At 40.4% G+C, this 13,392-nt stretch overlaps 1 protein-coding gene across 8 annotated transcripts in view; it reads right to left on the bottom strand.

The window, feature by feature from the left end:
* The window catches only part of LOC123499346 (homeotic protein ultrabithorax-like), an 817,282-nt gene that overhangs the window by 15,625 nt on the left and 788,265 nt on the right, over positions 1 to 13,392 (bottom strand). For 4 of the 8 annotated variants that reach the window (XM_045247235.1, XM_045247225.1, XM_045247236.1 and 1 more), the window contains one exon: positions 9,214 to 9,216. The exons of 3 other annotated variants lie outside the window; for them this stretch is intronic. In XM_045247235.1, coding sequence (XP_045103170.1) covers positions 9,214 to 9,216 — 3 coding nt within the window. Of the gene's footprint in view, positions 1 to 9,149; positions 9,217 to 13,392 lie in introns of all 8 variants that reach the window. One more of the 8 variants, XM_045247246.1, reaches the window with a different exon arrangement.

Consider the following 13,392-nt stretch of genomic DNA (forward strand, 5'->3'; position numbering starts at 1 on the left):
CCTCTATTATTTAGGAAGACGCGTGCGAGGAAGCGGTGTTATTTGAGGTACTTTTGTTCATAGTCGAAGGAAAATGCAGAGCAGGCAGCCCAGCCACACCGCACCCAGGAAACAGGTTTTAAGAAGCGAAAATAGTCTTGCATCACCTCTTTTTTTTCCTCTCTCACCCTCGAGCACTGTATCGGTAAGCTGCATGCATAAAGGGTCCACGTGTGATGCATAATAAGCCTCGCCTGTGGTGGAAATAAAGATGAATGCAATATATTCATCGCATTGAGATACCACGGCCCTTCCTGCAAGAGATCCACTGCGGAAAATGCTATAGAAAAAAGAGAAAGAAAATAATAATAATGTCTGCGTGCATCTTGGGCGAAAAAAATGATACTGGAATGTGATGAATATTCAAGCCCACATGACTACGTGGAATGCAGCTTTTTACTGTCACCTTACATAACGTGGATATGCGCGGTACACGTACATTGTGTTTTATGTACCTAGCTTGCTTTTTATCTTTTTTTTTAAAGTTTTCCTTGAATTTAGTCACTCCCTCAACACTTACTTAGGAAAAATAAATGGATAACTCCACGGAAAATTAAGTAGATTCAAAACCTATTTAGAAACGAGAGCGGAAGATAAAATCAAGTAGACAAATAAATATTTTGTCAACAATTACTCAGAGGAAGTAAATATAAGGGAAGATAACGCTTACTTGAGAGAGAGAGAGAGAGAGAGAGAGAGAGAGAGAGAGAGAGAGAGAGAGAGAGAGAGAGAGAGAGAGAGAGAGAGAGAGAGAGAGAGAGAGATAAAAGAATAAGGAATGCAAGTCAGTACTCCGGGCACGTTTCTATACATGCCAGCTCCACACGGACGGGCCACTCCCAGGCCGAGCCACCACGCACGTGAATGTACAGGATCCTGAAGGACAATCTACATAAACATATTCCAAAACGCAACAGACACACACACACACACACACACACACACACACACACACACACACACACACACACACACACACACACACAGATACACCAGGCATATGATCCACAGTCCGGCGTCAGGAGAGTCAGGAGTCAGCAATGCAGTCGTCTGTCAGTCTGTAATCAGAATACCATCTCCAGTCACCCCAAGAGGAGCGTCATGCCGCTACCAAGATAAACGGAAGATCATTCTTTTCGGTGTAGGGTGTTGGGGGTTGCTGTGTAGGTATGTGTACCTCCGACGTGCCCCCATCCTACACCCAGATGGATCTTCCCCTTACCACCCCTACTCCTCCTTCTCCTTCTGCTCCTCCTCCTCTTCTTACCCTTCCTCCCTTTCCCCTAACATCTCGTCTTCTGTTCCCACTGCGGTTGTCTCCTTCGCTCGTCATGACTATCTTTTATTTTTCCTCCTTCTGTGTTTGTATTATCTCTCTCTCTCTCTCTCTCTCTCTCTCTCTCTCTCTCTCTCTCTCTCTCTCTCTCTCTCTCTCTCTCTCTCTCTCTCTCTCTCTCTCTCTCTCTCATTCCCTCTTCTTTTCCCTACCAAGCCCTGAAACATAACCCAAACCCCACATCCCTCACCCTCCTCTGCCAAGAGTGCTACGCCTAATATACACTGTGTCTCTGTAAAAGAAATGTTGGCATACGTCATACAGGCAATGTTTACTACTAGGTCGAGGCAAATACATATGTAGCTTGACTGTTGAGGGAGAGAGTGTAATTTTTCCTCCCATGTAACGCAGGGAGAAGGGCGGACACGAGGGCGGCTACATTACTTTGGTTATAAGACAAACATGAAAACGAGCACGCACCTCAAGACCCTTGTTCGATCTGCAGTAGCGAGGAATGTGCGGCCACTAACTCCTTAATGCCACACTCCATTGTTTTCTTTGCCACCTAAGTTACTGATTGCAAATTCACTTGTGGTAATGTGTCGACACTTCAGCGCAATAGGAAAGACATAGTCGATAGCTGATGAAAATTTACGAGTATAACAATATCTATCTATATCTACCAAACAATTATTATTTGGTTTCACACATCCACACCCACAACCGACCGACCAACCAACCAACCAACCAACCCCTTACCTCCACCAAACACACACAGGAAGTGGCATTTCATTGCATGAAGTACATTTTGGAATCACACACACTTTTTTATAAGATAAAAACATCATTAATAAGATTTAGAAAAGAAACAGTGCGTATAGAATATCTATGAGCCAAATTTAGTTGCTGTGAATAATCAATAAAAAATATATAAGGGGATAATGTCATAAAACAACACACTTGGTGAAAATTAAACTTAAATTATAAATATTACAGTCACAGACAACCCATAATTATAGTTAAAATGCACAATGTGTGTGTGTGTGTGTGTGTATATATATATATATATATATATATATATATATATATATATATATATATATATATATATATATATATATATATATATATATATATATATATATATATATATATATATATATATATATATATATATATATATATATATATATATATATATATATATATATATATATATATATATATATATATATATATATATATATATATATATATATATATATATATATATATATATATATATATATATATATATATATATATATATATATATATATATATATATATATATATATATATATATATATATATATATATATATATGAATATCTAATGCATGTTATAAAAGCTCCTTCATGGAGTCATTTGTTTGTCATTTTTAGAAATGACGGTTTGTAAGTTAATGAGCAAATTTGCATTACATAAAAACAAAGACTTTTGGCACAATTCATTTCATCACCACCACTAGTGACAGAGATGGCAAATATTGTCGCACAGTTGTTTTGTACGTACAGCAAAACGCAGCTATTAACGCAATAATGGAGTTAACAATAGTCTTCCATTTGCCTGAAAAAAAAACTAACTTTTCTTCATTACATCATAGGTACAATATTTTTTTTAACTTTGTTTCCGAACCAATGTATCCTTCATGATCACACATGCAGACTCTTAATCACAAATACAAATACAGATTTTTTTTTTTTTTCGAGACGGCTTCCTCTTCCTGCGGGCCGGTGTGTCACTTCTACCAGGCGGGTAAGATGGGCATTAGTCGCCTTGTCCGAATGCCGTGCGATTCTGTTCTCGGCCGGAGGAATCTAGGGTGCATTTCGAGAGTGAATCGAGTAGGTAGGGACTATGGCAGGTGAAACGGCTCCCAAGGTCGCGCCCTTAGGTGAAGGTGGTCTGTGGGGTCTGAGAGGAAGGTTTTACGATGAAAAGTGAAACCGTAGTTTGGTCCTCAAACAGAATAAACCGCTTTTACCAAGGGAGACAGCGGAGGGGGTGAAGATGGGGGGACAGTGAGGGTGAAAGGGTGGCTGGGGGGTGCAGGAAGTGTGTGGGGGTACGAGTTGTCAGATTCGGACGAAAATATGACTTAAATAGTAGTTCTTATAAAGCACTATTTCTACCTGTTTCAAGAAGCGTGCTACCTAACCCTTAATATTGCCTGTATGATGAAAAAGTCCCCCTTCCACTACCTCCCCGGATAAGATAGAAAACAGCTAAGAAGCGGCTGAGACTTGGGTGTAGCTTTCCCTCTGTCCCAGAATACACCATGACGGTGATTGAGTGCGCGGTGCCGGGACTCTTTTGTCACCGTCAGGACCTTACATGACGTCATCGCTAAACCAAAATGGCGCTCGTCAAGAAGGTGGTTAGTAAACAAAATGGCTGTCTATAGTTCGTTGAAGATTATCACCTCATCACCTTAACATAATTAACAAGATAAGACAGTGGCAAGATATCTGGTATGTGTCAGGCGACCCAAGTGAGATGACGACGAAGGATGAGAGCGAGAGAAAAGAGTGTGATTTGTGCAGGTTGGGGTCATTACAGGGCTAACTATGATAAGCTACAACGAAAGATGGACTGAGTTATGCCTATGTAAGTCAAGTACCTAAGTCAGGCAGGTAAGTACAACACAATGTTCAGGCCTGAAGGGAGTGTCTTCAGGAACTAGTGTTTTATCAGGATTCCACTGGTCCCTGCTTAATCCTTCCCGTCCTGCCATTTTCTCAAAGATCTGATCCGTGTTTCCCATTTTCAATGTTTGGTGTTCTCAGGAGCCATTTAATTGATAGAGGCGATTCTGAGCGAAAATCAGAGGAAGGGTGTTGCCTATTACATGTCTCGACAAAAGATGAATATAATAAGAACATCAACAATAAATAAATACTTTGTGGAACATTATAAAACTACTGACATGAAAAAATAAGATCTTTCAAGGAAACGAAACTGAACTATTCAAAGTTTTCGTTGAGTTAGATAACAAGTAGCACTAATTTGCTATTCAGGCATAAGAAAGAACAAGAGTTATTCTAGAGTCCTTAACTATAGTAATGGTGTCATGCAAACAGCCAACCTAAGCATCGAGGCTGAGGACGAGTGTGTCTGGAAGTTGGTGACGAAACAATATGAAACGCACGGAAATTTGTGACGTTTTTACTGGAAAATGATCACAGCACACACACACACACACACACACACACACACACACACACACACACACACACACACACACACACACATTGCTGCAGACTAATAAAAATGATAAAAAGAAAACGGTATAAAATTATTTCACCATTAGATACTGATATTAATTCCCCATAGTATATTGGAGAGAGAGAGAGAGAGAGAGAGAGAGAGAGAGAGAGAGAGAGAGAGAGAGAGAGAGAGAGAGAGAGAGAGAGAGAGAATCTAGTCTTTTTACCCTTACGTTTAGCTCATAATTAATTTCAGCTCACGGCGGACCACGCAGATGCTATCAAAGAAAGGACCTAAATTCTTGTTTTCCGTAAAGCAACACCTACTTTCATAATCTTTCACACGAACACCAAAACCCCACGCCGCCTCCGCCACGGTCGATAAAGGTGGAGAGCCACACACACACACACACACACACACACACACACACACACACACAAAGAAATTCAGTACTTTTTTTTTTTCTCTCTCACCATCTCTCTCTTACCGAAGGCTTGATTGTGCTAAAGATACACGAAATATTATCTTGTTACATGTTTCCTCTTCTTTACTTACAACGAAAGCTCCGTCTGGGAAAAAAAAAATAACAAAGTATTGAAGTTCATGTCGTGGATCGCGGATTGGTGTACTCTTTCTACTCCGCAGGTCACATTCCCCCAACCCCATCCTCCTTGTCTTCCTAGGGTTACTCCTACTCCCCTTCCTGTATCCCTAGCCCGCCGCCGTCTCCCCCCACAACGTCAGAGTCCCCTTCTCCCCCTCCTCCTCTCCTTTCCCTCCCCCTTCATCCTCATTCGAAACTGATGACTACAGTAAAAATACAAGAGAGAACGGACTCGCCGCTCTGGTTTCGGACACAGGTAATCGACTATTCTGTTCGGCCAACACTCATCACTTCTTTCTAATACATTTAGGTTATATATGAATTTTACTGTTTCTTATAAGTGTGTGTGTGTGTGTGTGTGTGTGTGTGTGTGTGTGTGTGTGTGTGTGTGTGTGTGTGTGTGTGTGTCGATAGTTATGAGCTATTTTGTCATTATTTTTATTATATATTTGCCATTTTTTATATGGATTATAATTATTTTAAGTATTCATCATATGAATTTGATTATTATTTCGTTTTTTATCAATTGTAATGGAACATCACATGACATGGTTCACTTGTCATGATATCACACAACTTGGGTAAATACACGAAGAAAATGTGATTCATTGATCCACAATAAATCACCAATATTCATTTAACTTTACAAGGTCTGTTAAAATTAACCAATTATAGGGATGTACACAGCGTGCTGTTAAAGCATCGTAACTAATTTGTTGCTGTCCATGTCAAAGGATAGAAAAATATTTATAAACAAATAGATGAATAATTAAAACATGAATATGCAATTAGATCCAAGCACTCACGCACGCACATACGCATGCACTCAGGCACACACGCACTCATGCACGCATGCACCCTACCTACACACACACTGTCATTCATTGTCATGTAATTCTTTATCTTGTAACGTAAAACATTACAAGAAATGTCCTAATCTTCATCTTTCCTCCAGCCTCGTATTTATATATGCAAGAGTGGCATTAGTGAAGCCCGGAGCGCCTTGTTTGACACCACTCCCCATTGACACCGACATCACTCACGACAAAGGTGACTGATTACATAACGTAGCGGCTTCCTTCCTCACACCTGAATACTCGCCATTACCTGAGCTTTGGCAACACCTTCACTTGTCCTCCCTCACCCGCTTGAAATCTAGCCCCATCCACAATCACCACAAGGACAGTAATAATTCCACTATCCCTTCTTCCCTTCAGTCACATAATGTATTATTGAATCTTCTTGTGACATTGTGTTATGAGTATACATTATTGTTTTGATGTTACTCCTTACAGTGCTGTGAGTACTAAACCCATGAGGACAGTTCGTACCTCTTTTCCTCCTGATGAAACAGAAGAAACACTTAGACAGGAGAGAGAATATCGCAGAGGACCGAGGCAGGAAGACAGAGAAGGGTTTGTTATGGAAGAGACAAAAAGAAAGTCAGTGGAAGTGAAGATGATAAAAGAGAGGGAGAAAGGTAAGGAATGAGGTTTGGAGGTAAGGAGGAGGGATGGGGGGCAAGGACGACAATGAAAAATAAACACGTAGGAAGAGAGAGTGAGAGGCGGAAGGGAGGAAAGAAACTGGCTAGGGGCAGGAGGGAGTATGCACGGGTGGAGGATCACGTCTGAAATTTTATTAACAGCGGCTCATTATTTTTCCCCAGGAGGCAGCAAGCGGCGGCGCGAGAGGAGTGGCGGCCGTTGTGCTGGACGGAGACTAATATTACACATTTCCCCGGACCGTTTCCACAAGACGCCTGCTAATAATCCAAGCCTCGCCCTGAAGGAGACGAATACCATAATGAAAACTCATGTTGTAGCCGCTCCGTCTGCCTTGCCCCCCGTCACTCTCAAGACCCGCTGACAAGACCACTCGAGAATCTAATGCCGCTAAGGCCGAGATTCATTCCTCAGTCCAAAGATCTAAGGACTCTCTGAACTTGTGGTCATAAAGCCCGTTGAGTCTCAGAGACCATCAGCTTTCGCGGGGTCGGGGAGGGAGAGGCAGGGTGGCGGCCGCTCCCAGGTTATGGCCCCAGTTACTGAGGTAATTATTAGCACCTCTTGGGGATGGAGCACAAGTTTAACACGCCGGACGACAAGAGACCCGTCATGACACCTCAACTTATCTTGCACAAGACACGTGGCGGCTGGTGCGCTATTAACAGTTACACACCAAACTGAAGGTATGTGTCCGTTATCCCGGTAATTGACCTTTTATTTATCTATATTTTTTTAAGGTCAAACTAAAATCAATTCAGCCACACAGGTTTTAAGTGAATATGGGAGGAAAGACTTAGGTTCAGACGTTCCTTATTAATATAGCTAAGAAATAAAATAAAGAAGGTAAAAGTGACGATAAAAGAAATACAAGTCAGAGGTTTGTGTGGGAAGGTGGCATCGGTAGGCTGTTTACTGCTCTGTAAAACAGCCGGACACGGGTGGTCACTGAGAGGCACATGGCAGGGCAATAAACACAGAGGGAGAGGAAACCGAAATGACGGAAAGTAAAAGTATGAAACATGGACCTTAATAACTTGAGAAAAAAAAAATCGCATTGATAAGGCTGGAGAAGATGGAAAATTATTGTAATGCTGCAAATGGAAGCATTCAAATACAGTAACATGTACAGACCTTAATAATTTTGCAATGGCTGATAACTATTTTGAAGTATGACAAACATATATATAAGGAAAACGCAAGATAACTTAACCACCCACCCACAGAAACACACACACACACACACACACACACACACACACACACACACACACACACACACACCATCCATCACCACCTTAGTGACAGGCTTCCTTCCCGGCCACCCAGCTGGTCATTATCTCCCTCCTGCCTTATCCTCAACGCCCTCACCCCATCACACCCAGGAGAGAGGCAAAGGGGTGAGGGCAGGTGTTCAAGAGACGCCCTTCAACTCCATTTCTATAAATGTACTGACCTCTTTTCCTATTCTACTGTTCTTTTCCTTCTAACCTCTCACATCTCTATCGTCACCTATCTCCCGGCCAGCAATCACTTATTCACTGTCACCAACACCACCCCTGCAGTGTCACAGAACCATAACTCTCACCACTTTCACCACTGTTCACCCAAACGTCACCACTGCCACTTATTTCTTATGTCACAACGCTTACTGCAATACTGTTCGTGTTACATCTACGTCAGATTATAAGATTGATTTTCACTATACCATCCATAAATGGTGAAATGTATGTATTTTGTAAGTTTTTTTTTCTCTCAAAATGCGATAATTTATAAAGAATGAAACTCTAGATAACGAAAAAAAAATGTTAACTATGCATTCAGTAAATGAAAAAAAAAAAAAAAAACGTAATATTTATATTAATAATATTTTGGGCTAGGGGAGAAGAAGACGTGCAGAATTGAGAAGAAGGGACCACACAAGTCCCAGCAAGAGGTAATATCCTACAGACGGTAATGATGACAAAGGGCGCCACCACACACACTCACAATATGCAGGTGAATAATGCCGAGCTCCTCTGCATTTCCTCAGTGGGGCGCCGACCCTCACACGCAAGTAAAAAAAAATAAAAATAAATCTAACCTTGACTATATCTTATTTATTTTTTTTTTCTTTCTTAGTCCATTTTCCTTTATATAGAGAAGACTATTTTATATGAAGCTTTGAAAGATAGATAAATAAGAGGCAATTTATATGAACGTCATGCAATTATTAGATAATTCTGTGTAACAAAATAACAAATATTATAGTAAAATCATAAATATCAAGCAAAAACAAACATTGGCAATATATGTAGTAGTGATCACCAGCCACCGGGGGATTCAAGTGAAAGAATTAATGGAATAAAGAGAGAGAGAGAGAGAGAGAGAGAGAGAGAGAGAGAGAGAGAGAGAGAGAGAGAGAGAGAGAGAGAAGGGGAGGAGAAAATGATGGCATTTCCCCCACCCTTGCAGCAACACAGGGTCTCGTACATACCACTGCCACGCTCCGGACCTCAAGCGCATGCCACACAGCAATAACTTTACACAGTTATTCTTACCGGCTAGAAAAGAAATGCAAAAAAGGCCATATAAATCAACTAGTCAAATCAGGGACAAACATCAAGCTATGTCTATAATGCAAACATCACGTGTTATGAAAGTATTTACACTGTGCATTAAGTGAATAAAAAATACATAAGTGCTAAATAAGTAACTGCTGACCGAAATTCATGAGAGGTGACAAACTCTGAAACTTTACAACACGTGAATGTTTCCTTGAAGCAGTAAAATCTTATGTTAGAATCAGCTTCATGCTTAGTAAAGCAATGTGCTTAAAATCATATTAAATAGTGACAAACAATTGTGAAACACACATGCTACACTGCATAAAAAATGCAAAACTGGACAAACTGGTTATCACTAGTGGAAAACACTGCATGAATATAAAACAAAAATCAAAATGTCACACGTCTGGATATACAGAGTGCAGCATTACAAAATTATTGTGCAAATCTTATCTAAATTATATATGATAAATATAATTAAATATTCATGTGAATAAGTATCAACTTATAAGACAAAAAGAATGCAAATATATGAAGTCTTAAAACAAACACTTAATGGAAAGTGAATAATGGGATAAAAAAAATAATCATAATGATGAAGTTTAAATAATCAGATCAATAAAAATGAAAATAATAATGAATGCAATAAGATGAGGAAAAAAATAATGTAAAAATGAATGAATGAGATAAGATGATGATAGAGGCAATTAGATGGTTTTAAAGCGTCGTGTGAGCATAACAGAATAAATAGCAGAATGAAATAGAAACTCCTCACCATTTACATTTTTGTATCACCGAATCTTACCAGATCCATAGTTACTAGTTCCAGCGTACTTAATTACTTTTCATTAAGAGTATACGTTGTGGTTTCTGGAGGGAGATTGAATTCATATCCGTATTGAGAATTAAAGGCTGCATGAAGCATAAATAACAGATAAATAGTTGATCAATAAACAAATGTCCTGTATATATAGTGGTAGAATTAAAAGTTTCGTAGTGAGGGCGTCTTTCTCCTCCCCCTCGCATGTCCTACACCCACGTCTTCCCACATCCTCCAGGGAAGGCTGAGAGAATGACTGATCTCCGTTATTTCCTCAATATTGTGAGCGTTTATGTCCCTGGGCGAGACGCATCACCCGCCACGCCGACAAAAGCCGCGGTGTTGCCCCTCATGACACCCTCCTCACAATTTATTATAATAGTTTTCCCTCTGACTTAAGACCCTTTCTGGTGGATTAGTCGAGACGTTATCAAGGAAAAGAGAAAGAGGACCACGCAGGAGGAGAAGGGAAGAGGAGGAAAGGGGACGTGATGAGTAAAAAGAAAGTGAAAATAACCATAATGAAAATTAGAAAAAAAATAGATCCCTAAAGTAATAAGTATAAATAATGAATAAATAAAAATAAATAAAAGACAAGATGTAAAAATGCAAGTAAAAATAGTAATAGGTAACGAATAAAGCGGTTCACAGATATAAAAATAATATAGAAAGACAGACTAACAGATATATGTAAGTGGAAAGAGACAGACAAGCAGGTAGACAAGCAGGTAGGTAAGTAAGGCCACTCTTTTGTATTGAAAGACACATACATCAATAAATATCGATGCTTCTCTCATTGCGACTCATTACGAATGTGACTCACTGGCATCCCCCTTGAGGCTCCACCCCCATTCTCCTCCTTCCCTGGACCACTCTGCTCCAGGACCCGCCGCCACTCCCTCTCCTCTTCCCTGGCTCGCACAGTCTTCGTTTCTACACTCAGCTTCCACTCCGTAACACTTTTTATTCCACTATATCACATAAATATATTTAGACGCTTCTCAGTTAACAAAAAAGACTACTAATGTAAATCTATTCATGACGGAATTGGGGAGGAAGATATACATAAATAAATAAGGAAGAGGAAGAAGAAAAAACGAAAAAGAATAACGATTAATCTATTATCTCTACAAACATCACGAGAAAGGGAGAGCGTGTGGTGGACAATAATAAAGAACGAGCGTGCGCAGGGAGGGGGCGGCTGAAGGGGAACGAGAGGGGAAAAGAAAAGAGGGATCGCGAGGGAGTGGAGGAGGCAAGGGATGGTGTCCCTTCAGCAGGACTGATGAGGGACGCGGGACGGGCGTGGACACCCCATCAGAGGACGCTCCTTATCTGCCCTTGGGAGATAACTCACTCTCAGCGGGGAGCAGTGTGCCTTCCTTCCTCCTCCTGCCATGACTGACCACAGGGTGTAAGACTGACTCGCTGAGCCATACATCGCCTCAGACATATCTAAATTCCGGCCAAGATCAAATGTTTGTTTGAAATAAAAGCAAGTAATATAATATTAATCTTCAAATAAACACGTTCCATGCTTAACAAATCACGCAAACATGCAAACGAAACACGAAACGCAATATGCAAGTGGACGGCATGCAAGAAAGGCTTTCACTGATGCACACAATGGTGAAAACAAACGAAACATGTGCTTGAAATATTGTAATGTGTCAAGAAATATAAATATAAATAATACTTTCTATCAATACCCTCGCCCCCTTCATTCCCTTCATCTTTTTCCTTGAAGCCCAGTCGTGGAGATGGTAAGGAGAGAGACAGGATGTATTCTATGAAGTTTGCAGAGCGAGAGGGCAAGGAAAGAGATGGAAGAGAAGAGGGGGGTATGAAGCGACCAGACGTAGAGTAAAAACTGGTATTTGTTGGTTCCGACAGCCGCAACTGACGCTAAATACTTCATGTTCGCCTAATTAATGGCTTCTGAAGGCTATCATCGAGTAGCTGCCATCTCGCCGCTGCTGACGGATGGGGCTGCTATAATTAACGTGAAGGGTGGCGGGGGGTCCTCGGTAGGCCTCCGCACCCTCGCTTCACGCCATCATCTCTTTCATGGCCTTATCTGCCCACACCTCTGCTCCCTCTTCTTTCTCCTCCCTCATTCCTTCCCTCCTTCTCCGATGTTGTCCTTCTATACCTAATCAACGTCTGTTGTTTTGCCTCCGAGAAACTTTCTTACCGTAAAGGAGAAAAGAGGAGGTTGGAATGTAATGTGGTGTGTAATATCGAGAGCTTGGTACCGCGATGCTCATGCAGATTCTGCCTTGCAAAGATAACAAAGAGGGCGATCGGTGTTTAATGACTTGCTGGGTCTCCTTGTATATAGTCACCTTAAAATAATTTTTCTTATTGTTCTATGAAAATTCTACTTGATTTATTTATTCTTATTAGAAATTACTTTAGTGTCAATGGATTTGCAACAATTCATAATGCATGCTACTTTATCAGTTACTCTTTTCTTTGCAGGTAAGAGGCAGGTCGTGAATGAGATTTGGAACCTTGAGTCTCGTGACAGAAGAGCGGGCGGCAGTGTGTCACGGGGTAACATGGGGTAAGGAAGGGTAAGGAGAGTCACTGGAATAGGGACGAGGCCTGTTCCACTACGCTGATCACTAATAGTAACCCCCACTTAACCCCCAACTCCCATCCCACCTCCCGGGGCTACTAAGCAACACTATGAATATGCTAATTCCATTCATCCTTTGCAATCAATGAGGAATTAAATACCGCATCGGATATGGTGAGTGGATTATGTTGCAATGACCTCAATTTGGCACAGCTCATCCATTTATACGCTGCTGATATGATATTTTACACTTCACATTCCCTGCACCGAATTTTATAGTGTATGTTCATATTGAATTCTAATGGCGTTAATCAGTTAGGAGATTTAAAAATACAGATACATGTTGGTATTCAGAGTAAAATTCAGGGGAATTCTATAACTAAATAAGAACAAAAACACGTATAACTTGATTCAGAATTTGATGTAAAATTTGTCCCTCATGAACAACTTGCAATTTTAAAAAGAGGGTTTCATATATCACTTGAGAGCAAATACTGACAAAAAAAAAAAACAATTTAAATTGGATGGAAACGTGATCAGTGAGAAAAGACTATCAAATAATTATAATATTAATAATAATAATAATGATAATAATAATAATAACAATAATAATAATAATAATATGTCTAGAATATATTTTAAATTGAGGAAAAATGTAAATCAGTCAACATGGCACGTACTCTACACAATCCCTCCACTCCCTCCCACTTTCTATCCCTTTCCTCTCAGTGCAGGCGTCCGCCTCCCCTCGTCCCCTCGCTGGACGGCTGGC

The sequence above is a fragment of the Portunus trituberculatus genome, chromosome 49, assembly GCF_017591435.1.
Source record: "Portunus trituberculatus isolate SZX2019 chromosome 49, ASM1759143v1, whole genome shotgun sequence".
Lineage (NCBI taxonomy): Eukaryota > Metazoa > Arthropoda > Malacostraca > Decapoda > Portunidae > Portunus > Portunus trituberculatus.